At 55.7% G+C, this 25769-nt stretch overlaps 1 protein-coding gene across 6 annotated transcripts; it reads left to right on the forward strand.

Annotated features, from left to right (window-relative positions):
• The first annotated feature begins 472 nt into the window (after nt 1-472).
• Nucleotides 473-23967, forward strand: BAHD1 (bromo adjacent homology domain containing 1). 6 transcript variants are annotated; one of them, XM_033851474.2, is made up of 7 exons: nt 473-859; nt 15150-16589; nt 18356-18738; nt 19722-19881; nt 20285-20361; nt 21108-21208; nt 21693-23967. In XM_033851474.2, the coding sequence occupies exons 2-7, from the start codon at nt 15164-15166 to the stop codon at nt 21880-21882; spliced, it is 2337 nt and encodes a 778-aa protein (XP_033707365.1). In that variant the 5' UTR covers nt 473-859; nt 15150-15163; the 3' UTR covers nt 21883-23967. The 6 variants fall into 6 exon arrangements, with proteins under 6 accessions (XP_033707365.1, XP_033707366.1, XP_073656846.1 ...); XM_033851475.2 differs by lacking the exon at nt 473-859 and adding an exon at nt 907-1044; XM_073800745.1 differs by lacking the exon at nt 473-859 and adding an exon at nt 1108-1130.
• Nucleotides 23968-25769: the final 1802 nt, after the last annotated feature.

Here is a 25769-nt window from a genome sequence, read left to right on the forward strand (position 1 = left end):
GGTCTTCCCGAAGCCTTGCCCTGGGGGCAGCAGCCGCTGGCGAGCGTGGGGGTGTTCCTTGGCTCGCAGTTCTCTGCACTGGGTGCTGGAGAGAAGGGGGACGAGGGATGTAGAGAGGTGACGGCCAGGGCGGGGGTGAGATTAGATTTCTCGGGGGGGGGGGCGCGGGTAGCAGCTAGGGGATTGGGGCTCCAGGGTCGGGTCACCATGGGATACGGGCTCATGTTCTGGAGACGAGGAGAAAATCCAAGAAGCCGGCAAAGAAAACCGCCCCCTCCACCACCCTTGGCATCGTACCCCTCCCCCCAGGCCCCACCACTCCCCGCACCGCCTCCCGCGGCCGCCTCGTGCTGCCCCCTGCGTTGGGACGACCGACCCACGGTTCTGATTGGTTGGAGACCGGGAGGGGGAGCCGAGGGCCGGATTGGCTGGCGGGGCCAGCGCAGGGCGGGGCGGCTGATTGGCGGAGCTGGCCGAGGGGCGCGCTGCTGATTGGCTGGGGACGAGGAAGCAGGAAGGAGGGCGGCGGAGGCTCCGCTCTCGGGGAGTTTGTGGGGGAACCGCGAGCGGCGTAGCGGATCCCGGAGCCCGGCCCCCGCCGCCCGCCCGTCCGGCTGCCTGCCCCGCCCGTCCGGCCCCCGCCGTCCGCCCGCCCCGGCCAGGCGCGCCCGCCCCCCCGACGGCCCCGCCCGGCCGCGGCCCCCGCTCCGCCCGCCCGGCCCCGGCCCCCAGGAGGAGGCGCTGACGCAGCAGCGTGGAGCCCGGGAATTGAGCGCCCCCGGGGGGTTCCAGCCGCCGGATTCCAGCCCGGCCGGGGCCTGCGGGAGCCCAGAGCCGCGCCGTCCGCGCCGCCGTCCCGGTGAGCTAGGGGCCGCGGTCGAGGATGGGGGAAGGGGCGAGCGAGCGGGAGGGAGCGAGCGAGGGAGGCAGACGAGTGAAGGGGAGAGGACCGGTCGCCCGTCAGCGCGCCCCACCGAGCGCGCCGCGCCGCCGCCCCCGCCAGCCCGGGAAGGGACGGACGAACGGACGGACGACGCGAAGCAGGTGCGGCCGCCCGCTCGCTCGTGCCGCCTCTCTCCCCCGGGTCCGGCGCCACGGTCCCGCCATCGGGGAGTGCGGAGCGCCTCGAGGTGACAGCCCCTGGGGGCCGCCCGCTTCGCAGGCCGGGGGCGGGGTGGGTGGGGGCCGCAGTGTGGCAGCTTGGCCGGGCGGCGGCGGCGCGGGCGTCCCGGGCGGCGGAGGGCGGGAGGACGCCGGTCGTTTCTCCGCCGAGGCAGAGCCGGCTCGCCTCCGAGTGCGCGGGCGGCGAGGCCCCCGCCCCCCCGTGCCCCCTCCCCCCATCGAGGTCCCCGAGGCAAGGGGCCGCGGCTGGGGGCGGCGCCGCGGGATCGCCAGCACAGGGTGGGGGGCGCCCTCCCGCGCAGGGAGCTGACCGGTTATTGCTGGATGGGGGGCAGGGGATGGGGGCCACACCGGGGCGGGGGGTAGTGTAGACCAGACCCGATCGGACTGGAAGGAAGGGAGGCGCCGAAGAGGGAAGGGAACCGGTTCGAGAAGCGAGTGTGGGCCGCGGGAGGCCCGGCGGGGACCGTGCGGAGCAGCGGCCGAGTCCGAGGTGGGGCGGGGGATCGAAGTTGTCAGACCGCCTCTAAGTGACAGCGGGACCCAGTGCTCGCGGCCGGGCCTGGCCCTGCCTGCCTCGCCGCCTCTCCTCCAGGGCCGGGGGCCGGGTCAGGTCGGGCCCGAGGGGCCCGCTTGGCGGCGAAGCGCCGGACAAAGGCGGCGCCGGAGCGGGCGCAGGTGGTGGCGTCGGGGAGGGGAGCGGGTCCGAGCCACCCACCCCAAGGGGAGGGCGACCGGGCCGGACTCTGCCCTGAGGATTGCGGGGGCCGGGACGACCGCCGGGAGGAGCTGCGGCACTGGCTCACGGCTCCAGCCTCGGATCACCTCGCTGTTCTGGGAAGAGTGGGGTCGACCCAGTGGGGCAGAGGGACAGAGGTGGGGGTGTGCACATGGTGGGCCTGGCCGGTGGCGACCGGGTTGCTGGACTTACCAGGAGAGAGTCCGGTGAGCAACTCTAGAGCCTGCCAGGACTGAGGGGTTTCAGCAAGAAGACTCTGTCCACAGGGAGAGGGTTAATCCCACCTGGGACATCTCCCAGTCGCCCATTGTCATTAGTCTTAAGAGGGCAGAAGACCAGTTGGACTGGGGACTAGGAAATACCTCCCAGAAGTGCTCCAGCAATCCATGGACAACTGCCTTCAGCACTAGTGAAAGAAGGTACTCACATAGAGAAATGAGAAGCTGAGTTTATAAACCCAGGCAGGAATTTAATTATTAAATAAAAAAGGTTTCCTTTCTATCACCTGAGAGACTTTCCTCCCACCTTTTCCACCCCCATGCCTTCTGCAAAAAGGAGAAAAGGACCCCAGAGAGACCACATGTCCTGGAGGAACACCACTGTCCTTGGCCAAGTAGAGGACATTTGGGAACCAGTGGCTTAAGCCATGAGTGCTTCTGACCCCACCAGTTACCAGCTGTAAGCTGGATGCTGTTTTTGCATATGTAAAAACCCACTCAGAGCTCCTGTGCCCTCTCCTGTGATCCCATACTTAATGGAAGAGTTGGGACCATAAAAACAGGGAGACTTAGGGTGTTTAGAATGTATATATTTGATAAAATCTGGGTCCCACCCCAGGAAGGTTTTGGTTATGAGCTGCTCCCAGCTGTGGTTGACTGTAATCCCTCCTTGGGAAAACCGCCTGTCACCCTTGCTTAGTCTGAGCATGGAGTTAATTCATAGCCACCCTCCATCCCCCTCCCCAAGAGGGTCTAGACCCCAGCCTGGGTGGAGTTGAGGCTTGTGGGAAAGGGAGGTATTACCTCATGCAGGAGACTAAAGTTTTTCTGAGAGAATTTAATTGTATGTCTAAGATCCAGAGGATGATGCAGCATCTCAAGGTCTTTATGTCTCCTGAGGGGCTCTCCAGTATGTATGTGATTTCTTTTGGTGGCAGTCAGAAGGGGGTGACCTGTCTGGCCACCAGAACCTAAAGGAGAATGGCCAAAACAATAATTCCCTCTTTGACAGGCTCTTACCTGGCAGGAGACTCATGTCAGTCAGATCAAGTGTTTAAGAGGGTTTGCTCTGGAGAGTTTAGCCAATGAAGAGTTTCTCTCTTTTTTATATCTCCCTCCCTTTCTTCCTTTCTGTTGCCCTGCTGTTCCCATGTCAGGCCTATGTTGTTATCATGACCTCCCTGTCCCTCCTGCTTCCTCTGGCCCTTCTGATCCAGTCTGTACACAGCTGGTAGATCATTCTTTGTAAAGCACTCCTTTCCCCATGTCACTCCCCTACCCACAAACTTGCAGTGACTCCCCTCTTCCTGCAGTCTCATCCTAGACAGTCTCCCTTAAGGCTCTCCCCTAGCCATGCTGCGCTGTGCATGTTTATCTCCCTGCATGTTTGCTCCTGCTGATTTCGCCAGTTGTCCCCAGTTAGGAGCCCCTTGCCTTCTTCTTCTCCTGCCTGAACCCTACTCTCATCCTTCATCTCAGACCACTCCAGGCCAGCGTTGCTTGCCTCTGAGATTGTGACCCTGGATTTTATAACATGGTGTCTTCTTGAGTGTTTTTGTCAGTTGGAAGTTTCTTAAGGACAAGGACAGTGTGAGTATTAAACCTTTGTGTGTGTGTGAGTATTCTAGGATTTCTGGTATAGTGCTGTGCACATCGTTTTTATTGAATGAATAAATGCAGTTGGCTGCTTAGTTGAGTGGGAGCGGAAGGGAAACGTTCCCTTCTGTTTCCCTAGAAATGCTAGTATAGGAGTTCTTGGTGGTTTCTGACCTTTTTAAGGCATATACATAGGGTGTATTTGGGGTGCTTTAGCGTGGGGAGCAAATGATTGCTTCTGATATTCCAGCTGGTGAAGTGTCTGTCCTGTGGATTGCTCACATGATACCATATAGACATGAATTGGAAAAGGACTGTAATCCTGTTTTCCTCCTACCTTACCAGGCCATTCTCGCTACCCGGCTTTGCTGCTCTTATGCAATTTTCCTTGTTGTCCGTGCTAAATGAATCCATATGTTTTATCCCTTCTCAATCCTGGGTGTAAATGGGGGAGAAAACACGGTTCTGAGAACAGAAAAGGAAGATTCCTGGGTCTGGCGTGTGGACAGGGCTTTGGGGACTGATGTTGGAGGAGTTGTTTATAGAGGCATCGCTGATATGGGAGGCACCATCAGTCCCACACTGGACCTATCAGAAAGGAGAGCTTATGATCCCAGCTCTCTTGGAACTTCCGTATTTGTTTACCACCAACCCTGGGCCATGGGAGAAATGGGAGAGAGGACTGGTGACTGGTTTGAGTCTAGACATTGAAAAAATAAATTCCGCATCCATCCCCTTTCCCCCAAACCTCCCTTTTGTGCCCCAGTTTGATGATTAATGGACCAGCATTTCCCTTCCAAGCAGGAATGCCACCCCTCACAGTTGCCATGGCAATGCAGACCGCTCCCCCGTCAATTAAAAAAAAAAAATCCGCAGTACTTCTCTCCTCCTTGCTTCTACAGTAGTAGGAGACAGGTTACCTCATAATGCATCTCCTGGCCTCTCTTCTCAGCTGCTTGGGCTGTTTGTGCTGTGTGTCCTAGAACACGGCCCTTCCTCTCGTTCTGAGGATGGTCTGAGTTGCTCCACTCTAAGCAAATTGTGCCCCTCTTGGATCTAGCAGCTCCTGGAACACTTTTACAAAGAAGCAGAGAAAATTTCTGCTTTTTTAATTCACCCACAATGCAGATTAAAAACCAAAAAGAGCCTTTTTCTATCTTTTCCTTTGGGGTTAAAAAAAAAAAATCCCCTCCACACTGTCTCTGGTACATAGAGGTGTAAGTTGGGGAGCGTTTTGACATCCATAAAGGAAGTTTCAGTAAACCTGGAAGGAATTAAGCCTCGCAGCATACAGAGTTCACATTGGAGTTCTGTGGAGATTTTCGATTTCTTTATTTTCATTCCTCCCCACCTCTGTCCCAGCATTCAGGAGGACTTGTGTGTTTTCATTTTATCTGTTCTTACTCCTCTTGGCCTTGCTCCGGCAACATCTGGCCTCAGCGCCCTGTCGCAAGGTGTCATTAAAGAGAAAAAAAAAAGCTTAAGGGGAAAATGTCTCTGGAGTTGAGAAGTTGCCTGTGTTGAACTAAGGCCGCCAGTTGAAGCTGCCGGGTTTATGGAGCATTATACGAACAGCCCCAACATTAAAGGGCCTCCTTTTTATGAATGGGTTGTGAAGAATGTAAATAAAGCAGCATCTTTCAATGGGGAAGCATTTTACATAAGCAATACTACCCCAGCCCCAGTATTTATGGGAATTTGCTAGCATAGTCTGGCAGAACTCACTTCCTTTGTGAACTTGCCATTGTGTTGGGGACTTTGGAGGGACAAGAAGAGTGTGCTTTGACACGGAGGGCAGCCCCAGTGCTCCTGCTCTGCAGGTCCCCGGCCTTGACATGATGGGCCACCTCATGGCTGGAAGTGCGTGCTAACCCTGAAAAGGTGGACAATACAGCATTTAGTCAAGAGCCTGTGATGATTAGAAGCATAGGCTCCTGGCACCTGGGTTCTGAGATTCTGCAGCGCCTCACCCTTCAGGCTGCTTCTGCCTCCCCGGAGAAGGGGACAGGGAGGTCCTGGATGATGAAATCCTGCCTGTTTTTAGGGGAGACACCTAACTGTAGTAAAATAGACTGGTTTGAATTTCAGCTCCTTTATGTTTCCCCTGCTCACCTCCTGGTACTGCCACTAATGAGCAGTAAACCGGCTAATAGGGAGAAGTAACAGCAGCAGTGGCCGTGAGGCTGAGGCTGCAGGCGCTCTGCTCAGGGCCAGACAAGTGCCCTTGGCTCCAATGAGCTGGCTTTGCAGAGTGGCTGAGTACTAGCCTGGCCCTGGGGTGCAGTGGAGGTGTTGGTGTCCTGCCCTAGGTGACTTGGTCTAGCGGCTGGGGATCTAACTGTGGTGGGTTTGGTGAGCAGGCCTCAGGGCAAAGTCACATCCAGGACTTTGTGTGATGTCCCGGGAAGCATTTTCATCCAGATTCCATTTTTCCCAGTGGGAAACACCTGCAAAGATGGTTTGTTATTAACCTGTCTCAGCATCCCACCAGTAATAATAACAATAATAATAACATTGCCCTTGAGATCTTCTGCAGGCACCAGGAATAAGAGAATGGGTTTGTCTCTCAGCCTCTCTGAGGTTTGAAATAGGAGCTTATTTCTGAGGCACCATAACCACGTTACCTGAATGAAAAAATGACAAGTGACTGGTCTTAGTTAACAGGATCAATGCCAGGCAGAAACTTGAGGTCTGCATCTTTTTTCTTATGTTTCTGTTCCAATAGGTTTGCGGGATGGGGGTGGGGGCTTTAACACACCTGGTGTGTTAAGACACCTGGTGTGTCTCTGCCTCTTGTGACCCCAGGGTCTCACCTGGAGTGGTACTTACCACCCCATACTTCCCTTCCATCTTCAGTGCCTGTTTGGGCCCCAGCCCTCCTTACATGCAGCTCTTTCAGTTTCCTACCTGCAGAGGAGAGGGGTAGCCCTCCTTCAACGGCAGCTGCCTGTCTAAATGTTTGGGGAAAATTCAGTTTGTTAATCACATTCTCATCCGGCCAGGTGGTTTAGAGGTGAATTATTATTATTACTGTTTTTTTGGCTGTGTCTTGTAGCTCGTGGGATCTTAGTTGCCCTACCAGGGATTGAACCCGGGCCTCAGCAGTGAAAGCGCCAAGTCCTAACCACTGGACTGCCAGGGAATTCCCTAGAGGTGAATTATTAGTTTTTAGAGCATCTTTGCAGATACCACAGCAAAGGTATTAGGGTGTTGCTTGATGCCAGGATATCCTGATGTGTATGCCAGAATGGAAGATAGAGTCACGATTCCACTATAGTCAGGGTCAGCAGGCCCTCCTCAGTAGTGAGGGGTGTCCCTGGAGGCGTTCACACAGTTGGGACAAAGTGTAGAAAAGAATTGTAAAATAGATGAAATGACTGTAAGAGATAATCGTCAGAGAAAATTGGAAGGACTTGGACTTATTTGGCCCAAAGAGGTAGCCATAGAGGTCAGGTAATACATCTTCAAATATTAAGATGGCTGTTTGGAGTGTGATGACCAAATTTCTGTCTTCATTGCAGTCCGTGATGGAGATTTCATCTGATTCGAGACGTGGTTAGATGCATGGGGTGGGGGGGCAGTCTGTAGACTCCTTTCCTGGATTGACTGTTAAAATCAAGAAAACATGTCTTTGCAGCCCTTACCCCTTTCGAGGATATAAAATGGGTTTGTTTCAGAAGTGCATCTAAGAGCATATTGGGAACTTTGAGAGACTTTTCTGTAGAAACAGTTTGTAAAATTATGTTTATGTTCCCTGGCCAGTATATAGATGGCTCTTAATCGTAGTACATTTTCAATTCTTTTGTCGTGAAAAATCAGGAAAAACTAATAATGTGTTAATGCCAATAATTAAAACAGCACAGAGAAGCAGAATTGCACATGCAAGTTGATCTCGAATGTTGGTCTGTGACTCAGCAGCCGTCCTGTGTTGCGGTTTGGGGCGTGGGCTTGGGGACTGCCACCAGCCACCCCGCCTCTGCCCTCGATGGTGTGGGAGTGTGGGCAAGTTCTTCTGCCTCTCTGTTTTCTCCACGTTAGAGTGAGATGATATCAGCCACCGGGAGTGGGGGGTGGCAAGGATGAATGAGAGTGACGGTGACTGTAAGAAGTAAGTGGAACGAGAGGAATAGTCTCCTGAGATAGCTAGGCAGGTTGGAAGAGAGAAGAAAGAGGACAGTCGTGGAAGAAGGTTGTGCTGTGTAATATGAGAGAATTCCTAAAGTAGCCTGTTGAACTGTAGATTATATTGAAGAGGCAAGGTGGACTCCTGGGGATGAGGGATAGTTTGGAGGTCAGAGTTTCTCTGGGCTGTAAGTTGGGCCATCAGTCTAGGGTGGAAATGTTATATGGGATGGAGCAGGTGGGCACCCAGATCTTCATTTGTTCAGTAAGCTCTTACTAAGCCCCGTGGATAAGATTTATTGGTAAGGAAGGCAGAGCCTGCCTGTCCCTGCAGAGCTTGCATAATGAGGGTGTTACTAAACAGTTAATTGGTTAGGCGTGAGATATTCAGGTTGGCTGCCTGTGTTTCTGTTCGTGCTGTGGGAGTATTGGGAAGCCCTGGTCTTGGGTCTTGTTCCTCATGGCTGTTTCATTCAGGACATCAGCACTTTGCTGGGGAGGCTAAGGGCAGAGCTCCCATGTTGGCCTGGCTGGCCAGTTTCTTGTGTTCAGGACAAGAGATTGCACCTCCAGTCTTGGCACGCCATCTTAGAAATCCAAGTTACTGGTTCCTGGAGTGTCCTGGTGGTTGAACCAGCACATATCCTTTGCCACTCCTGGGCAGGTGCCCGGAGCAGGCTGGTGAGCTGTTGCGTTTTTTGAAGAACGGTGCATCAGTACACGAGGTTTCCTCCTGGTTGACCTGTTGCTGAGCCTTGAGGTTCCCTGTCCCTGTTCCTGCTTTATTTTTTCCACACTTTAACTGCCGGGAGCAAATGGGTCCTGCTCCAGGAGGAGATTTGCTTCTGGCCTGGTCTGTGCACTGTGGAGTCTGGGTGGGAGGGTCTGAGGGAGCCTTAGCCTGGCGCTCCCTGTCCCCCAGCCTGGAGTAATCCTGTATGGAGCCAATGGTGGTGAGTCGGGAAAGCTGCATTTGTCTCCCGCCCTTTCCAAATGTTTAGGAAGCACATTTCTCAAAGTGCTGCCCATTTCCCATTGGGCTTAGTACACCTGGCAAGAAGTAGATCGTAGACCCTCAGTAAGAGTCTGAAAGTCCTGGCTCAAATGTGCCCTCTGGGAAGCTGCCATGGAGCCAAGCTCTCTGTACCGAGCTCCGAGCCCTCAGTCACAGCCCTGTCACGCTGTCTTGCCCTCTGTCTTCCTACCAGCCCAAGCTCCAGTTCCTCAGTCTGCTTTGCATTTTTCTTCAGCACTTGGCGTGATACTTGACATGTATGGGGAAAGAATGAGCTTGTGTTGAGCGCCTGCTGTATACCAGGCACTCTGCTAGGCAGTTGACACACACTCCTATTTAACTTGATCCTCGTAACAACCCTGCTGTGTAGGTAAGGAAACCAAGGCTCAGAGAAGTTCAAGCCATTGACCAAACACACTTCGGATTAGCAGTGGCACGAAGTGGCTTCCAGCCCCGTGTGGGTCTTGCCTTGCTGAGCTGTGGCGAGGGGCCAGCAAACGTTGGCTGAATGAGCAAAGGTCACAAGAGGTGCCGTGTGCCTGGGAGTGAGCGACGGGTGCTCTGGCTTAGCTGGACCGACACCTGCACATAGAGGTCTGCCTGGTGCACACAGGAGCTGGGCACTGGGAAGAAGCTGGGGGAAGGTAGGTTGCCTTCAGTAGGGACATGTGCCTTAGAGGAAGCCTCTACAGACTAGTTTTGTATTGCATGTGATTACCTTCTAATTTGTCAGGGCTGAGTTTCTTAGAGCAGAGCACTGTGGTATGACTAAAATACAGTGTTCTCTGCCCACTGTCCTCACTCAGGGGTCTGTGTGTATATATTGACTTACAGGTCCCAGGGGTAAGTCTTGTCTCCCTCACTCTCAGCCCCCCTACCTGCAAGGAAGGGCCTTGCCCTGAGACTAGGGACTGGCTGTTTCCAGTGAGAAGGTGAAGGAGATTCCACCAACTCTACTGTTACTATATTCCTGTACTTAATTGCAATTCTAATGTAAAATGGAGAGGTCCATTTCATAGTCTGAGTCCCCTCCCTCCCCACAGAGATGTTAACAAGAGGTGTGATATCTGGCTTTGGGTCCAGAGCCAGCAGTACGTGGAGGTTCTGGATGCTCAGGTGTAGCTCTGGGCGCGTGTGTCTGGGCGCTCCCGCTGGGATGCTCAGCGTGGACAGGAGTAGCCAAAGGTGGGGCCTGGCTGTGGGGCTGGGCCTGTGGCTGCACCGGACCCTGTGTGGGGTGGGGGTGGGCCTTCCCCTGCACTGCTGCTCCTGCCTCTCTGGGCTCCTGGGAGCCCCCAGTGTGAAGTGTGAGGAGCAGGTGGTCGACAGGCCAGAGATAGGCTTGGTGCCTCCGGGGCAGGCGGGCCCAGCTCCTCAGATGGCCACGACCCGAGGGCAGTCTATAAAACAAGCCGCATCCAGACGGGTCAGGCCAGTTCCCTTTGGTCAGGCGCCGTGCTTCCTGCCCAGGTGTTTGTAGGGTCCCAGCCTGACTGCAGAGTAAATTGAGTACCCACAGCAAGTGAGGCTGAATGGGCACCAGGGAGGCCCTCTCTATGGGGCAGTACCCTGGGGCTTGAGCTCTGAGCTGCTGGAGCCACGGCTTCTGCTCTCTCTGGGAGCCTGCACTGAAGCTGCAGTCAGATGGCAGCAGCAGGCAGAGCGAGTGCCCTCTGACCCCATCCCCTGGGCCTTTAGCATCTGAAGATCTCGCCTTTCTTGTTTCTTGGAGGCGTGGAGCTGTTATTCAGGGTCTGTGGGATACAGTTTCTGCCCCTGCCCTCTTCGCTGCATTGTAAACCGAGCCCCCCAGAGTTCACCCCAGACTGAGTCCCGAGTGGGATAAGGGTGGCACGGCTGCGTTTCCCGGGGTGGACACTCGGGTGTTTTCAATGGAACGGTAGCAGAGCAGGGGTCAGGTACAGGCTGCGTTTTCAGATTTCTCACCACTCCCGGTGGCTCTGGACTCCTCCTAATGTGGGGATTCGAGGGCTGAGGGCAGGCCACCCTCCACTGTCTGTGGGTCTGAAAGAGGGGGATCCCCAGGATGTTGGCCTGCCCGGTTCCTACTCTGCTAGGCTCCTGCTTGGTCCCTAGTGTCATTCTCACCACCACTCTTAAGTAAAGTTCTTTCTGATGTGTCTCTTTGAGATGAGGCATCTGAAGTTCAGCAAAGTTAGGTAAGTTGCTCATGGGCCAGAGCTGGATCCAGGTCTGGCTGACTTAAAGCTTTGGCTGTTGCCATTTTACCGGCTCTAGGGGGTTCAAGAGATACCAGCCGCATCTTTATCTGGCTTTATCACAAGAATTTCAGGAGCTTCACCTCTCTGTTTTTCCATGAAGTAACATCAACTAAATTTAAAAGAACAGGAGCTTGCCTTTGTGCTCTTCCTGCTTTTCTTCTCTGATAGCAGAGTCAAGAAACTCAGTGTTCGTGAAAAAGTATTATTCCGTTGAGGGGTGGCAGAGGGGGCTATTTTATTCCAAGAGAGATTGCAGAAGTGGGCAGTGCTTACTTAACTCGGTGCCTACTGTGTGGCTTTAGGGGTAATTGGAGGGAGGTGGCTTGGGTCAGGGCCCTTCCTGACCCTCACCCAAGGGGACCACCTGGTCTGCTCTTACCTAAGACCGCCCCCCCAACCCCAAGTACTCCCTCCCATTACAGATAAACCAAAAAGCCTGAAAAGCATAATTTCAAGTGCAGTGGGTAAGAGAGGTTTCAGGAAGAGCAGTGGGGCAGAGCCCTGGGTCCTGAACCCCTAATGATGGGGGTGTGGGTGTGGCCTAGAGCTGGGTAAGTTAGGGAGAGCCATGGCCAAGGCTGAGGGCCTCTTTCTACCCCAGGGCAGCCTCTGCTTGGGGGAGTGATCTGGTTTCGACCTGCTCATCCAGGCCCCCACCCTTGCCCTCGTTTCTCCTCTGGTGCCCACAGCCCATCTCCTCCAGGCCTTTGACCTGCTCTTGCACACAGTACCTTGGGTGTCCTCCACCTGCCCTGGTGGGCCGTGGGGGCTACGTATAAGGTGCTGCTGCAGCTTGAGGGCAAAAGACAAGGCCTCCCTCCTTTTCTATTTCTGTGGAGATGACTTCTCCCAGCCCTGGTCAGGCTTGTGATTTTGGATTCAACTTTTGATTCATTGGGTCTTTGGCTCGGAGGACCACCAGCCGGCCACTGTGCTTCAGACTGGTTTTCTTCAGTGAGGGCTTGCTTGACATGGTCTAGGCGAGCTCTAAGACGCCCTGGGGAGTCCCTCCTAGGAACCTTCTCCCGAGGGTGCCTGAACTACCTGCCCCTGGGAGGACAGGGCTTCCCAGAGAAGAGGAGGGTAGTCTGAGAGAAGCAGGGCACTCTTGTCTGTTGGTAGTGGCAGAAAGTTCCTGGTTGAGCTGGTGTGTAAGTGGGAGGGACAGGACAGCAGGATGGTTGGCAGAGCTGGAATGGGAACCAAGCCTCCTGCTTTCCCGGGATCTTCTTCCCCCATTGAGCTGGGCCACCCCTGCAGGTTGGAGGGGCCCTGGCAGGCTGGGCGCCCCTCCACCCAGCCCCACCCCAGGGAAAAGCTGCTGCCGAAGTTCTCACACGTCCATCTGGCTTCAAAGCATGACTCACTGACTCTCTTCAGCCTGGAGTGCAGTGCGCTAGGCAGCAGAGTCCCCAGCCTCTCCTCAGGAGCGTGAGTGACATTGCTGCCTTAGGCACCACGTGAAAGCAAGGAGTTCTGCGGGTGATGGGATTTGGCAAATTCAAGGGAGGCTAGCAGGAGGCCCAATATGCTTGATTTGAAAATGTGACTTGCACCCTTTGATTTAGAAGCTTCCTGGGATCATCAGCCTCAGGGACAGTGGGTGTCCCTGAGGGACGAAGAGGGAGGTGAAGGAGTGAGATACTCTGCCAGAAACAAATTCCCAGGTTCTGGGGACAGACTCCCGAAAGTGGAAGGCTTTTCTCCGAATCTTTTTCATATTGCAAGGGAAAGACTGAGTGGGACCAAGTATCCCAGAATCCCTGGGCCATCCATCCATGTAGCAAGTCTACCAGCAAATTGAGGGTGGGGGAAAGCGAGGGCAGACCAAGGACGACCATGGTCTGCTAAGAGCTCTTCATTGGCCAGGCTTGGAAACACCTCCCTGTGTTCGCTTTCTCTTTCCCATCCACTCCTCCTTACTCTGCTTGGTGTCCATGTCCTTAAAGGCCATAAGCCCAGGTGACCTCAGCCTTGGCCACTGGCCATTCCCAGGCCCGACTCCTCTGGTAACTTGGGGCCTGTTGAGGGGCTTTGGCCCCTGCTCAACTGTGTGGTCTATTCACTGTCCTCCTTCTCCAGGCCCTTTGGGGGTGGGGGAGGGCTGGGCGCAGGCTTCCCTAGGAAATAAGATGTGCTTCTCCTTGTTCCTGCTCCTTCACCTCTGGCACAGGGGTGCCCTGCCCTTGAGGGAAGGGCCTGGGGTTATAAGCAACTGGGATTCTTTTGAGGGCTGATAAGCGTGCTGAGCAATCAGGGATGGGTGGACACCCTGATTAGAAGAAAGAAAGCGTCTTAGGTAGCCTAGCAGATGCCTGAGGTTTTTCAGGAGCACTCCAGTCTGTGCTTCAGGAATGAATGGATTTGCCTCTGTGACTCTCTGTCCTGCCTGGGGCCTAGTCTCTGGGTATGCAGGTCCCCGCATGTGGCCAGAGCAATGCCTGGCACCCCGCCTCCCTTTTCCAGTTTTCCAAGTTCTTTCTCAGGGGTGAGGGACACCCCTGCTGCCCTCAGCCTGGTTTTTGGAGCACTCTTTCTCAACTAGTGGCATGTCTCTGGAGAGAGGGTAGAGGGTACCCAGTGACCCCAGCCACTGGCCCAAGGCCACAGGAGCTACTGGAAGGGCTCTGGATTCCCTGGGAGTCCTCAGGCTTGGGACTTTCAGGGTTAAATCCTGGCCCTGCAGGGACTGCTCCCAGCTCCTCTGGTGGAGCGAGAGTGAATAACAATAGCAGCGGAGAAATCAAGCTGAAAAGCTTGCTGGGCAGGAGGGGTCCCAGAGTGCTGGGGAGGGCAGAGCTCCGTCTGACACCTTACTCAGCAGCATCTTGCTTTGTTGGGGTGTAGGTAGGGAGTGAACAGCATAGTAGTCTCTGACCACCGATGCCGGCAGTGTCCGTCCCCCCGACCCTGCCCCTCAGCTCTCCATTGCCTGGGCTGTGCCAGCTTCCTGCACACAGCCTGCTGCCTTTTTCATTTACGGGGGTGCCCGGGGGGCCCAGGTATGTTGGAGGTGGGGAGGGTGTCTGCTAAGCAAAGTTAAGGGATGATGCCTGGTCGCAGGCATTTTCTGTCTGGAGCTCTGGGTTTCCTGTGACTCACCCCCATCCTGCCCCCTGCCTGGCATCTTGCCTACAAGGAGGGAGTCCTGAGGAATAAGGCAGGACTAACAGGGCTGCCTGGGTTTGTCGCCTGAGTTAGTTCTTCTATTTGGTACTTTCTTTTCCCAGCTCTTAGTGGCTGGTGGGCCTTTAAAGCTGTACCACAGGTCTAGAGTGTGGTCCCTGGGTTTCCTACCTGGGAATGCTGGCCCCAGCCTTACTGACATCCCTCCCCCAGGCACGGGCACTGGGCCGTTTGGAATCTGAACTAAGGTGGGGCTGGCTCCACGGGCTGGCTGAGACCTCCCCCCACAGGCTCCTCACAGCCAGGCCTTCACTCTTGAGGGGGCTTTCCAGCAATACCCAGGTTATGGCTGTCCTACTGTATGTGCCAGGCAGGTGTCCTCACAGGTGGACTTTGCCTCCTCCACGGCCCAGCAGGCAGGTTCCTCATCTCAGCTCCTCGCTGTCCATCTCCTTATCCTCCTGTGGCCAATCTCAGAAGCCTCGAGAAGGGGGAGGGGACTGATAATGTCTTTGAAGGAATTGGTGGGCTCCCACCACCCAAGCCCCTATCCTGGATCCATGTCCTCAGGACAGTCTCCTCCTGTCCTACGATGAGTATCTAGTGGGAGAAGAACAGGTGGAGACAACCGAGAGCTTTGCCCCCAGCTTCTTCTGTCTTCCAGCTCTGGGGTTTGCATTGCTCCATAGGGTCCCCAGGGGCTTGGTTCAGAGGAGAGTGGGGCAGCCAGTCCTTGCACAGCTGCTGGTAGCCTGACCCCGCTAGACCTTTGCACTCTGGAAAGGGGTGTCCCGGGAACATCCAAGCTGGAGATGGAGTGAGTGGCCAGAGTTACTGCAGGGGATGCGGGCCAGAGTTACTGCAGGGGATGCAGGCCGGAGTTACTGCAGGGGATGCGGGATGGGCTGCAGTGGGGGAGAAAGCAGGCCAGGGCAGGCTTCTCTCATTGCCTGCCTTATGTCCTGCAGCTTGGAGGTACTCCATGACACACACTCGGAGGAAGTCTCTTTCCATGCTGAGTTCGGGCCCCACGGGCCGCCAGGAGCCCCTGCAGATGGAAGGCAGCAGTATGGAGCAGGGGGCAGAGGGTGTGGAGCCAGGTCCTCCTGAGAGCCCAGGGCACCTCATGGGGCGCCGCAAGAACTACCCACTGCGGAAGCGCCCGTTAATTCCCGAGAAGCCCAAGGCCTGCAAAGTGCTGCTGACCCGCCTGGAGAATGTGGCTGGTCCACGGAGCGCAGATGAGGCTGATGAGCTGCCCCCCGACCTGCCCAAGCCCCCTAGCCCGGCCCCATCCAGTGAGGACACTGGCCTCCCCCAGCCCCGCAAGCGGCGCCTGGCCTCCCTCAACGCTGAGGCCCTCAATAACCTGCTGCTGGAGCGGGAAGAGACCAGCAGCCTGATGGGCACCCGCCGCAGCCGAGGGGGAGACCCCCACCGCAGCCGGGACCGTGACCGGGCCACTGGAGGCTGGGCCTCCTCCAAGAAGCGGCCCCGGCTGGGGGACCTCGGAGGAAGTCGGGACCTGTCCCCAGAGCCAGCACCGGATGAAGGGGCCCGCCGAGATGGCGATCCAACTCCCAAGAGACTGGCCAGCCTGAATGCAGCTGCCTTCCTAAAGCTGAGCCAGGAGCGGGAGCTACCCCTGCGGCCGCCTCGTGCCCATCCAGAAGCAGATGGGCACTCCACTGAGCCACCAGCACTGAGGGCCCCGAGGCCAAAGTGGGCCAAGGTCAATGGCAAGAACTATCCCAAGGCCCGGCAGGGGGCTGGCTCTGGGGAGGCTGCAGGCCCACCCGGCTGGCAAGGATACCCCGAGGAGCCATGGCCATCTGCCACCCCTCGTGGGCCGTCCAGCCAGCCACCTTACCAGCCCCTGAGCGAGGCTCTAGAGAGCCCCTTGGGGCTGCGCCCTCACCTGCCCCTACTGATGGGTGGGCAAGCAGCCTTGAAGCCGGAGCCCGGGCGCCCAGGCGAGGAGTCACCTGCCCCCAAGCAGGAACTGCACCAGCCCTCTTTCCCCGCACCCCAGCTCTCCCCGCTACCGATGCCTGGCAACCCCGCCGACTACAGTGGCCTGTGTGGTGGGCCTGAGCTCACCGCGCTACGCAGCTTCTACCTGTACTGCAGCCAGGCCGGGCTGCGGTGTGGGGGCTACCCCTCCTGCTCCGTGCTCCCCGAGGACAAGCTGTCCCCAGTGGCTGCAGCTAACGCGGGGCTCCTCTTGGCCCCGAGCTCAGTGCCCGCCACGGGCACCCACTTCCAGCACCCTCCATGGGGTTCTCGCTACTGCTCCAGTGAGGATACTGGAGTGAATGGCTACAGCATCTGTGAAATGTTGCCCCCGTCTCTTACCCACATCGGCACTACCTGTGGCGGCTGCCCCTACAAAATGCCTTTTGCAGCAGGTATGCCTTCCTGGAGGTGGGGTACACCAGGGAGTCTCTGAGAAGCAGTGTCCCAGGAGGGTGGGGCGCACTGGCGTCTGTCTACCGCGTGGGAGAGTCGGGGGTTTTGAGAAGGGAGGATTCCTCTAGTTTTGTGCCCCCAGCCTAGGAGATTCCCAGGAAAGAGGCCCGTGTTTAGCTCTTAGCAGCCCTGCTCCGTCCCCACTGTCTATGGAGGTTTCTCGGCATGGCAGTTAGGTAGCTTTGTGGTGGTGAAGTGGGCAGGGTGTGTCTCTCCTCCCTCTCCACTGGGATGCCCATTCTTAGACTCTGAGTAGCAAGTTAGATGCTGAAATTAGCACTTTTGCCAAGTTCTTCCCATGTCCTTCTGCCTTCCTCGAGGAAAACTAGAATTCCTTACTTCCCGGGAACCCAGACCATCTGCATGCCAACCGAGTTCAGCATTCACGGGAGGGGTGGTGGGTACCAGGCCCCGTAGGTGGTACCAGCTGCAATAGGACAGCTTCGTCCTGGCCATACAGGCCTTGAAAGAGAAGTAATGCTCAGACTTAGAATCACCTTGCTAGGTACAGACCGGGTGGGCACACTCTGAGAACAGACAGGCTGCCATCAGGGCCTGGGCTTTGGTGTCTACCTTCTTGGCAAGATCCAGACACCTGAGAGTCTCGTGCTGTAGTTGTTGAGACATCCCTAAGTGATCTCTCTTTCCCCAGACTGGCAGGAGTGTCCTCACATGCCTCTCCAGGCTCCCTTCCTGGCTCCTGGGTGGAAGTGAGGTGACCAGAGCCATGCTAGCCAGCAGGTCTGCCCTGCTGCTGGTGAAGTGAGGGGCCAGGCCTTCTCAGGGCTCTCCCCTCCCCTGCACAGCCCTTCTTGAAGGGGTCCATAAAACAACTTTATAAACTGGTTGACTCTGGCCAGACTGGTTGTTTCAGGTTCTCGCATGAGTTGGAGCTCTAAGAAATGAGAACAAGCTTCTTTCTAGGCTCTTCTTTTTCTTCCGTACCACTCTCTAAGTCTAGTCACTTAAACTGTGGGACCCAAGACCCCTAGCCCCTTGCCCTGGGACACCAGTAAGCACCATGTGCCAGGCGCTTGTTCTTAGTGCTTTATATATGGGAGGCCATGTGGCATGTTAATTGAGCACAGACTCTGGAGCCAGACTGAAATGTTCTCCCCACTTCTTCAGCCACGTGACTGTGGGACAAACCAGTAACCACCCTGTGTCTCAGTTTCCTTAATTGTAAAATGGGGGTAAATGGTACCTACCTCATAGAGTTGTTGTAAGGATGTGAAGAATTAATATGTTGATAGGAAAACACCTAGGACACACTATATGGTACTCACAACTACTACTTCTGTTGCAAGGCACGGAAAGGTAAAGTGACTTGCCTGAAGTCACACAGCTGGTAAGTGGCAGATCTGGGACTCATATCCTGGTCTCACTCCAGATCCCCTGCTCCTAAGTACGGTGGAAACCTTAGAGAAGGAAGATTAAGTCAGAGCTTAGAGATGCCATTCCCATTACTTCCCCTTCTCTCAGGCTAGAAGAGGAGATGGAGATGTCTGTGGGCCAGTCTCCAAGGTCAAGAAAAACCCTTGGCCAGTCACTGATCATCTCCCTTAACAGCCTCTGACGCCACCTGCCACCTCAGTGGCCTTTGGGTTCACGCTTAGAATTAAAAGAAGAAGGCTCTGAAAGCAGAGGGACTGGGGGTTCCCTGCTTATCCTTACCTGCCCTGACCTCCCTCTCTCCTTTTCCCAGAAGGCTGCAGGTCCCTGGGCCAGCTGGAATTTCCTCTCCCAGAAGCCGGCCACCCTGCCTCACCTGCCCACCCCCTCTTGGGATGCCCTGTGCCCAGCGTGCCACCTGCAGCAGAGCCTGTCCCCCATCTTCAGACACCCACCTCGGAGCCCCAGACGGTAGCTCGCGCGTGCCCTCAGAGCGCCAAGCCTCCTAGCGGCTCCAAGTCAGGTCTGCGCACGGGCTCTAGCTGTAGGCACACTGCGCGGAGCAAGGCTGCCCGCAGGCCCAGCCACCCCAAGCAGCCTCGCGTCCAGCGCCCACGCCCCCGCCGCCGCCGCCGCCGCCGCACTAACGGCTGGGTGCCCGTTGGGGCTGCCTGTGAGAAAGCCGTCTATGTCTTGGTGAGTGCCAGCTCTCAGCTGATGGGGAGAAGGGAGGGTGGCGGTTAGGGACATAGAACCTGCAGTGAGTTGGGTCCCAGGAACCCCTGGCTCTAGCCACTCTGAGAAGTGACAAGGGGTTCAAGCTCAGTTGTACCCCAGGAACTGATCACACTGGCCCGGCCTGCTCCCCCAACCCGTACTGATCCTGTGCCCTGTGCCTTGGGGAGTCACGGAATGCACAGTCAGTCACAGCTGGTGGCTGCCATCTCTGTCACCGACTCTTAGGGAAGCCTCCTGAAGTGTCTTCACCTCTCATCCCGGATTATAAAGTGGAGGACTTCCCTGGAGGCTTTTTGGATAAGTATGTATAGGGGAAATTGGGATAGGCAGAGAAAATTGGTGATACAGGAACATCTGGGATGATGAAAAGAATGTAGACTGAAATGTATCTAGCACGTCTTAGGTGCCAGAACCGAACTAAGCACTTTACATGCATTATCCGCTTTCATCATCACCGCCGCCCCGTGAGGTACGCACACACCCCGTGGTCCTAGAACTACCCTCATTTCACAGACGAGGAAACAGGCTTAGCAGTAGATTAAGTCATTTGCCTGTGATAAGGCTTTGCTGCTTATACCATGGTGGTTTAAGAGTCAAACCCAGACTGCCCATTAGGAATCTTGAGGACCTGCCCGGTGCTGGGGGCTTGGAGCACGAGAGCCGGCTGTCGTGGGTGTGGTGGTCGGAGTGCAGGCCCAGAAGTTTCAAGCCACTTTCTTACCCCTGTTCCCATTTCTCTTCCTTTCTCCAACGGTGAGGATTCCCTTTCCTGCCCCTGAAAGCCAGGCTCAGGGAGGAGGGGCCAGAGTGCAAACCACTTTGGCAGTCTCCCATCCTCAGCGGTTTGACTGCCCTGAGGAGAGCACAGAGAGGATGTCACTCCCTCCGCATGCTGAATGCGGCCCCACAAGCCTTGTTTGTGTCATTGGTTTGTTGCTCAGGATGAACCGGAACCAGCCATCCGAAAGAGCTACCAGGCGGTGCAGCGGCATGGAGAGACGATCCGAGTCCGGGACACTGTCCTGCTCAAGTCAGGCCCTCGAAAGACGTCCACACCTTATGTGGCCAAGATCTCTGCCCTCTGGGAGAACCCGGAATCAGGTACCCCTTGTCTAGAGTTGGACCTGGCACTAGTGTCCTGCGTCCTTGGCAGAGTCTGCCTTCCACTAAGCCAGCGTCTGTCTGGTGCTCAGGGCTGCAGACGGCCTTGTGCTTGGGTTGGATCAGCTCATTAACCTTTCCAGCCATCAGGGCCTGAGCGCCTGTCACCCTGCCTCACCTGTCAGTGCCTTTTCCTCCTCCTTCCTCCATGCCTAACAGCATTCTAGGCCACTGAATTGCCAGACTTGGCCCAAGGCAGGGGATAGGGGTGGCCAGAGCCTGCAGAATTGGCCTAGGCTTTGAAGTTGGATGAGCCTCCAGGGCAGGTGGCCAGCCCGCCTGCCTATCTAAGTAACTCTGGAGCTGCCAGCTCAAGCCCTGATTGCTTCTCTTTCCCCCCTAGGAGAGCTGATGATGAGCCTCTTGTGGTATTACAGACCAGAGCACTTACAGGGAGGCCGCAGTCCCAGCATGCACGAGGTGAGCTGCCTGGTGGGGGAGAGGCTGGGGCACTGAGAACGTGGTATGGGGGGGTGGGGCAGCCTGGGCATTCAAGTCCCTGGACTCATTACCTTGGACACCAGAGAACCTGGGGAAAGGCCTGAGTTTTAGCCTCTTTTCCCAACACTGCCCCAATTCATGTTTTGAAGGGAATAGTAACCTTTGTCTTGAAAGGTGGGGCAGAAAGGGAGCCCCCAAGAGCAGGGTGCCAGAATGGGAGCAAGTAGTTGTGTCTTCCTGGCGACAGGAAAGGGGAGGTGGAACTGCACACCTTTACTGTCTGCAGCAGGAGAGGGAGGGGAGAAAAGTCTCTACTGACACCCCTTGCTATCTACCAAGCCGTGTGTGGGTTGCTCCACCCCCGGTCTGGGCTCCCTTTTACTTTTTTTCCCCTCTCTGGGACTTTTCATCTAAATGGGAGAATGCACACCAATTCCCCTCTCCTCCCCTGGGCTGGGGTGGGGGTCGGGAGGCTGATGTCAGTCAGAGGCTGGAGCGGGTACTTGGCTGCTCCTGAGTAGGACAGGACCTGGGAGGAATGCCTTGGGCTGCTTGATGAGGAGCAGTTAGGCTGAAATTCCAGGGAAGCTCCCTAGCTTCCTGGGCACTAGCTGGAGTTGTCTATCTCAGGTCAGGAGTCCCAGCAGAGTGGTTAATGTCTGCCTTGCTCCTGGAGCTAGGTGCTTCCCACCCTGGTAGCCAACCTCCTCCTCCCTCCCCTTGAGCCTTTGCAGAATGAAGTCTTTGCATCGAGACATCAGGACCAGAATAGTGTGGCCTGCATTGAAGAGAAGTGCTACGTGCTGACCTTTGCTGAGTACTGCAGGTGGGTGGTGCCCTGTACCTCTGGCTAGCCTCTCCCCTCAGACTTCCCAGGGCTATTTGGGTGCTGCCTGTGATCCCCAAGGGGATCTGACTCACTGGGCCTGACCTCCTAGAACTTTCTTCCCACAGTCTGCTTCCATCATGTAATTTTTATGGAAAAAAAAAAAAAAGAAAAATTGTTCCCCCTCTGAGGCAGAGTGATTGGGGCAGAGTTGCAGAGTCGGGGATAGTTAGAGTACTGCTCTCAGAAAAAGTCAAGGAGAATTGACAGGTGATTGGGAGGGAGGCCCTGGTAGGTGTGGTTCCCCAGTGACAGAGAAGATGGTTGGCAGAGAGGGCATAGGCCCCCAGGACAGGGATGGAGGCAGCACCTGCCCTTGTGGAGGTGGGAGGGGGTGTCCCAGCCCTCTGGGCAGGGTAGGGAAGGAATTGGTCTTCCTGCTAAGATAGCTGTGGTAAAGACAGCGAATGGTGTGTCACTGCAGATTCTGTGCCATGGCCAAGCGTCGAGGCGAGGGTCTCCCCAGCCGAAAGACAGCACTGGTGCCCCCCTCTGCGGACTACTCCACCCCGCCACACCGCACAGTGCCCGAGGACACGGACCCTGAGCTGGTGTTTCTTTGCCGCCATGTCTATGACTTCCGCCATGGCCGCATCCTCAAGAACCCACAGTAGCCCCCTCACGCCCACACTGGGGCTGCCCACGGGCAAGTGGGGCTCAGGGCAGGGGGCACTGCTTGAAGCACAGCACTTGGTTAAGGGGCCACAGGAGCCTGAGGTGGCTGGCCTGTGGTTCTCTTGTGGGGGGAGGGCAGGGGCCCCTATGGATTTGGGCCCCATGGGAGGGAAGGGGAGGCCAGGGTATATGAAAAGCATCAGAGCCCTCAGCTTGGCCCAGGGCACCTCTCTGTGGTCCCCTGGGCAGAGGCTCCTGAAGAAGTAGTCTTCCCTGAGGCTGGGCGAAGCCTCAGGGGCATGGCCCCTGGGGGGATTGGGGGAAGGTCCTTCAGGAACCAGGCCCTTCTTTGTCCTCCCCTGGGCCCTTCAGGGGGGAGTGGGAGCCAGCTTTACCTCACCCACTGTGACCCGCTGCTTCCCCATTAGCCTGGGACCAGGCTCTCCCAGATTCTAGCACAGCTCCGAGCTCATTCCTTTGAGGCCTAGGGAGCCAAAGTCTGGCTCCCAGAGCATTGACTTTCTCTTCCTGGACTTGGGGCCTTTCTCTGGCATTCCTCCTTTGCCCCTGCAGTAGCCCCTGGTGCTGGGACAAGTTACCAGCCCTCACAGTCATGGGTGTGGCCCCCTTGTGGGAGTCAGCTTCCTGTCCACCTCCTGGTGAAGGCCACCCAGCAGGTCTGGCCTCCCAGAAATTAACTGATCAACATGGGGTTTGTCATGTCTGGGAGAGCAGAAGGGAGCTGGGAGGGGGTGGGGGCAGGGGGCAAGGAAAATTGCTACCTGATTTATTGAAGACTTTTCCTCTTGCCTTACACTTAGAGGTTTAGGAAACCTCTTGCAGAACTTCACACATGACTTTTCAAGCCACACCCACCTGCAATCAAACCAAAGGAGTGCTGTGGCTCCCCTTGCCCTGCCACCTCTTACCCTAGTCTTTTGTAGATTGCACTAATTTACATCCCAGCGAGAATCAACACTGTATCAGTCCACAGACCTGCTGAGCTGCAGCCTCTCACTCTAGGAGCTAAGGACCTGCATTTTCAGTTTGTTCCTGTTGCCCAGGGGCCCTGTTCTCACCTCATGCTGCTCCCCAGAGTAGATTAGGAGATTCAGCCCCCTGCTATCCTTGCCAGAACTAGGCCCTGGCCCTGGCCCTGGGGCACTCCGTGTGGCGGCTGGAGCAGTCTGGTTCTTTCCTATTTGTACCAAAGAGGAGCCTGGTAGGGAGAGGGAGTGTGGCTTGGGCCCGGCGCTGGGCACATGCTCGTGAGTGATTCCACAGGCCACAACCCTGGGGACAGGAGTCAAGGAGGGCAGCACTGGGTCCCCCTCCCCTAGGGAGGGGCAGACAGACCCTGCAGGCTGAGGAGGTGGCACTGGGTGAGGACAGTTGGGCGGGAGGTGGAAGTGAATCCTGAGGGCACTCCCAGCGATCCCCCAACCCTGTGCTGTCCCTGAGCAGATGGCTGCTCCTGATTGGTCATTGGGCTTGGGTGAGGCCTGGACCATTCAGAGGTGAATTTACACTTGGGAAGCCCAACCCCAAACCTGAAGGGAAGGAACTTGGGTCCCCTTGTATTGAATAAGCTGTTCGGAGGAAGGCATCATCAGTCCAGGAGGGCGGGGCAGTAAGAGAGGTTGGCAGAGTGGCCGTGGGGTGGGGCCGTGGTGGCTCTGGAGACCCAGCCTTGGAGCCTGCTCTTTCCCAGGGCGCTGGGCCCTTGCTGCCAAGGAGCCCAGCCTCACCCAGCAGGAGATCAGGCCCCTCGTCTCCCAGGAGGCAGGGTCCACTGCCCACAACTTAAATGCTTTTGAAATCTCTTAGATGTGGAAATATTTTTTCGAACCTGAAAATGCAGCTGGTAGAATTTCAATGGAAGCATAATTCATGTAAAATATATTTTAGTTGATATTTTGTAAAATGCACTTTTTGTGTGTGTCGACCCTGGTTTCTCAGATCTGTATTTCAGTGTTTACAAGGGAGGGAGGACCTTTCCTCACCTCCCTTTTGACAGAGATTAGAAGTACTTCTTTAAGAAAAAAAATAATAAATTTGAGAAATTGTATTGATTTAGAAAAGGACCATTTCCTGTGTGTCGTGTCATCTTTTTGTGTGTGGGTGCAGAGGGGCTCACCACTCTTAACCACTGCAGTGCAAGGGCTCACTGAGGTCAGTAAGCAAAGAGCACAGGAATGTGCGGGGAAACAGCGGGAGGAGAGGAGACAGAGGGAATGGGAACTTGAGGTGACTTCTTCGCATCGTGGTGGGCTGAGTGAAATCCTTGGGAACTGGTCTCCAAGTGGTTGCGCAGTGAAGATACCGCCTCATCACCTTGGATCATGCCCCTGGAGAACTGGCCAGCAGAAACTGTTCGAGGGCCTTGGTATCTTGCAACTGGCACTCCTTGCTGAGGAATTGAAGGCTGAATCATGAGGCCAAGGGCTCAGACGGCCTGGACGCTTGGTTCAGTCAACCTAGCCCTAGCCCCAAAGCCTCAGTGTTGACTGTGTTCAAGGTGGGGTGGACCTAAGGCTCTCGGGGTTCCTAGGAGGCAGATATGCTGCCCAACCCGCTCCTGCATTTTGTAAGGACATCTGGGCAGCTGCACTTCCATAGAGCTTGTTAGTGGCACAGGCAGCATCGTGGACATACTGCAGCACTGCCATCAGTGTGCTGTCCACAAGGGTCCCATGAGATGGGCAGTATCCCATCATTTTACAGACGAGAAACTGGTGTGGAGACAAGTACTTTGTCTAAGGACTCCCCCAGAGTAAGTGGCCATTCCTGTATTCAGACTGCCTCACTGTGACTGCTAACACAGAAAACTGCTCAGAGAAATGAGCACATGTGGTGCAGTTACCAAAAACTTGCTCAAAGTTGTTTTTTCCTCTCCTAGTATAGAAGACGTATTTACCGTTTAAAAGAAAAAAGATAAAAGATTTCAGTGGAAATAATCCCATGACCAGAAATCTACCTTCAGTGCTATTGGAAGCAAGGAGCAGTTAGGTGAGGGCTAAACCCTGATGGAGACTTCTAAATCAGTGAATGGTGTCCTGAGATGCACCCCAGCATTCAGACAGAGTAGGGAGCCTGTCCTGAGGAGCTGGAAGGCCACCAGGTTTCCCATTCTTTCCCCTTGCGCATGTGCTGTGCTCACACTGCTAGGATTGGGCGGGCCATGCGTGAGTCTTTTAGCTTCATCTCATCCTTCAGGAGCCCTCATCCTCTGAATTCCTCTCATCAGTGGTAACTCCATTCTTGCTAAACTCAAAGCCTGTGGCATCTCCTGTTCCATCACCTCCTCAGTACAGTGTGTTCTGGGGTCAGCTGCTTTCTCCCTCCGTGTTTGTGCTCCATTCATCTCTGAAGGATCATGATTAGGAATTTAGGATTTAGAATCAGACCAACTCACACAAAGTCTCAGCTTCCCTGAGCCTGTTTCCTCAGCTGTGCAGCGGGGATGCGCATAGTACCTACCACCCCGGGTGACTGTGACCACTAAAGAAGGTAATGAATACAACAGATGACACCTGCCTCAATAATGTGGACACTGTTGCATAGCCTCACGGGCTCCCCGCATGTAACAGGGTGAAGTCTGGACACTTAGCTAGGTGCCCAGTTCATATCAGTAAAGGCTGGCTACTGACTTCCGAGGCATTCCCCATGTCTGTCTCTAGTCCACGTGGCCAGCCCGGTGCCCGTGAGCACGTCTGACTCCAGGCAAGGAGGCTGCTGCTCTGTGCCCCCAGCTCCTCACCCTTCAAAATGTGTGCTGACCACACTAGTGGTCACGTGGCAGCAACTTGTCACTGGCCCCTCACCAGAGTGTCCCACCTCTTCAGGCCTTGAAGAGGGAAGACAGAGGAGAGAAGATTCCATTTCC

Source organism: Tursiops truncatus, chromosome 2 (assembly GCF_011762595.2).
Source record: "Tursiops truncatus isolate mTurTru1 chromosome 2, mTurTru1.mat.Y, whole genome shotgun sequence".
Classification (NCBI taxonomy): Eukaryota; Metazoa; Chordata; class Mammalia; order Artiodactyla; family Delphinidae; genus Tursiops; species Tursiops truncatus.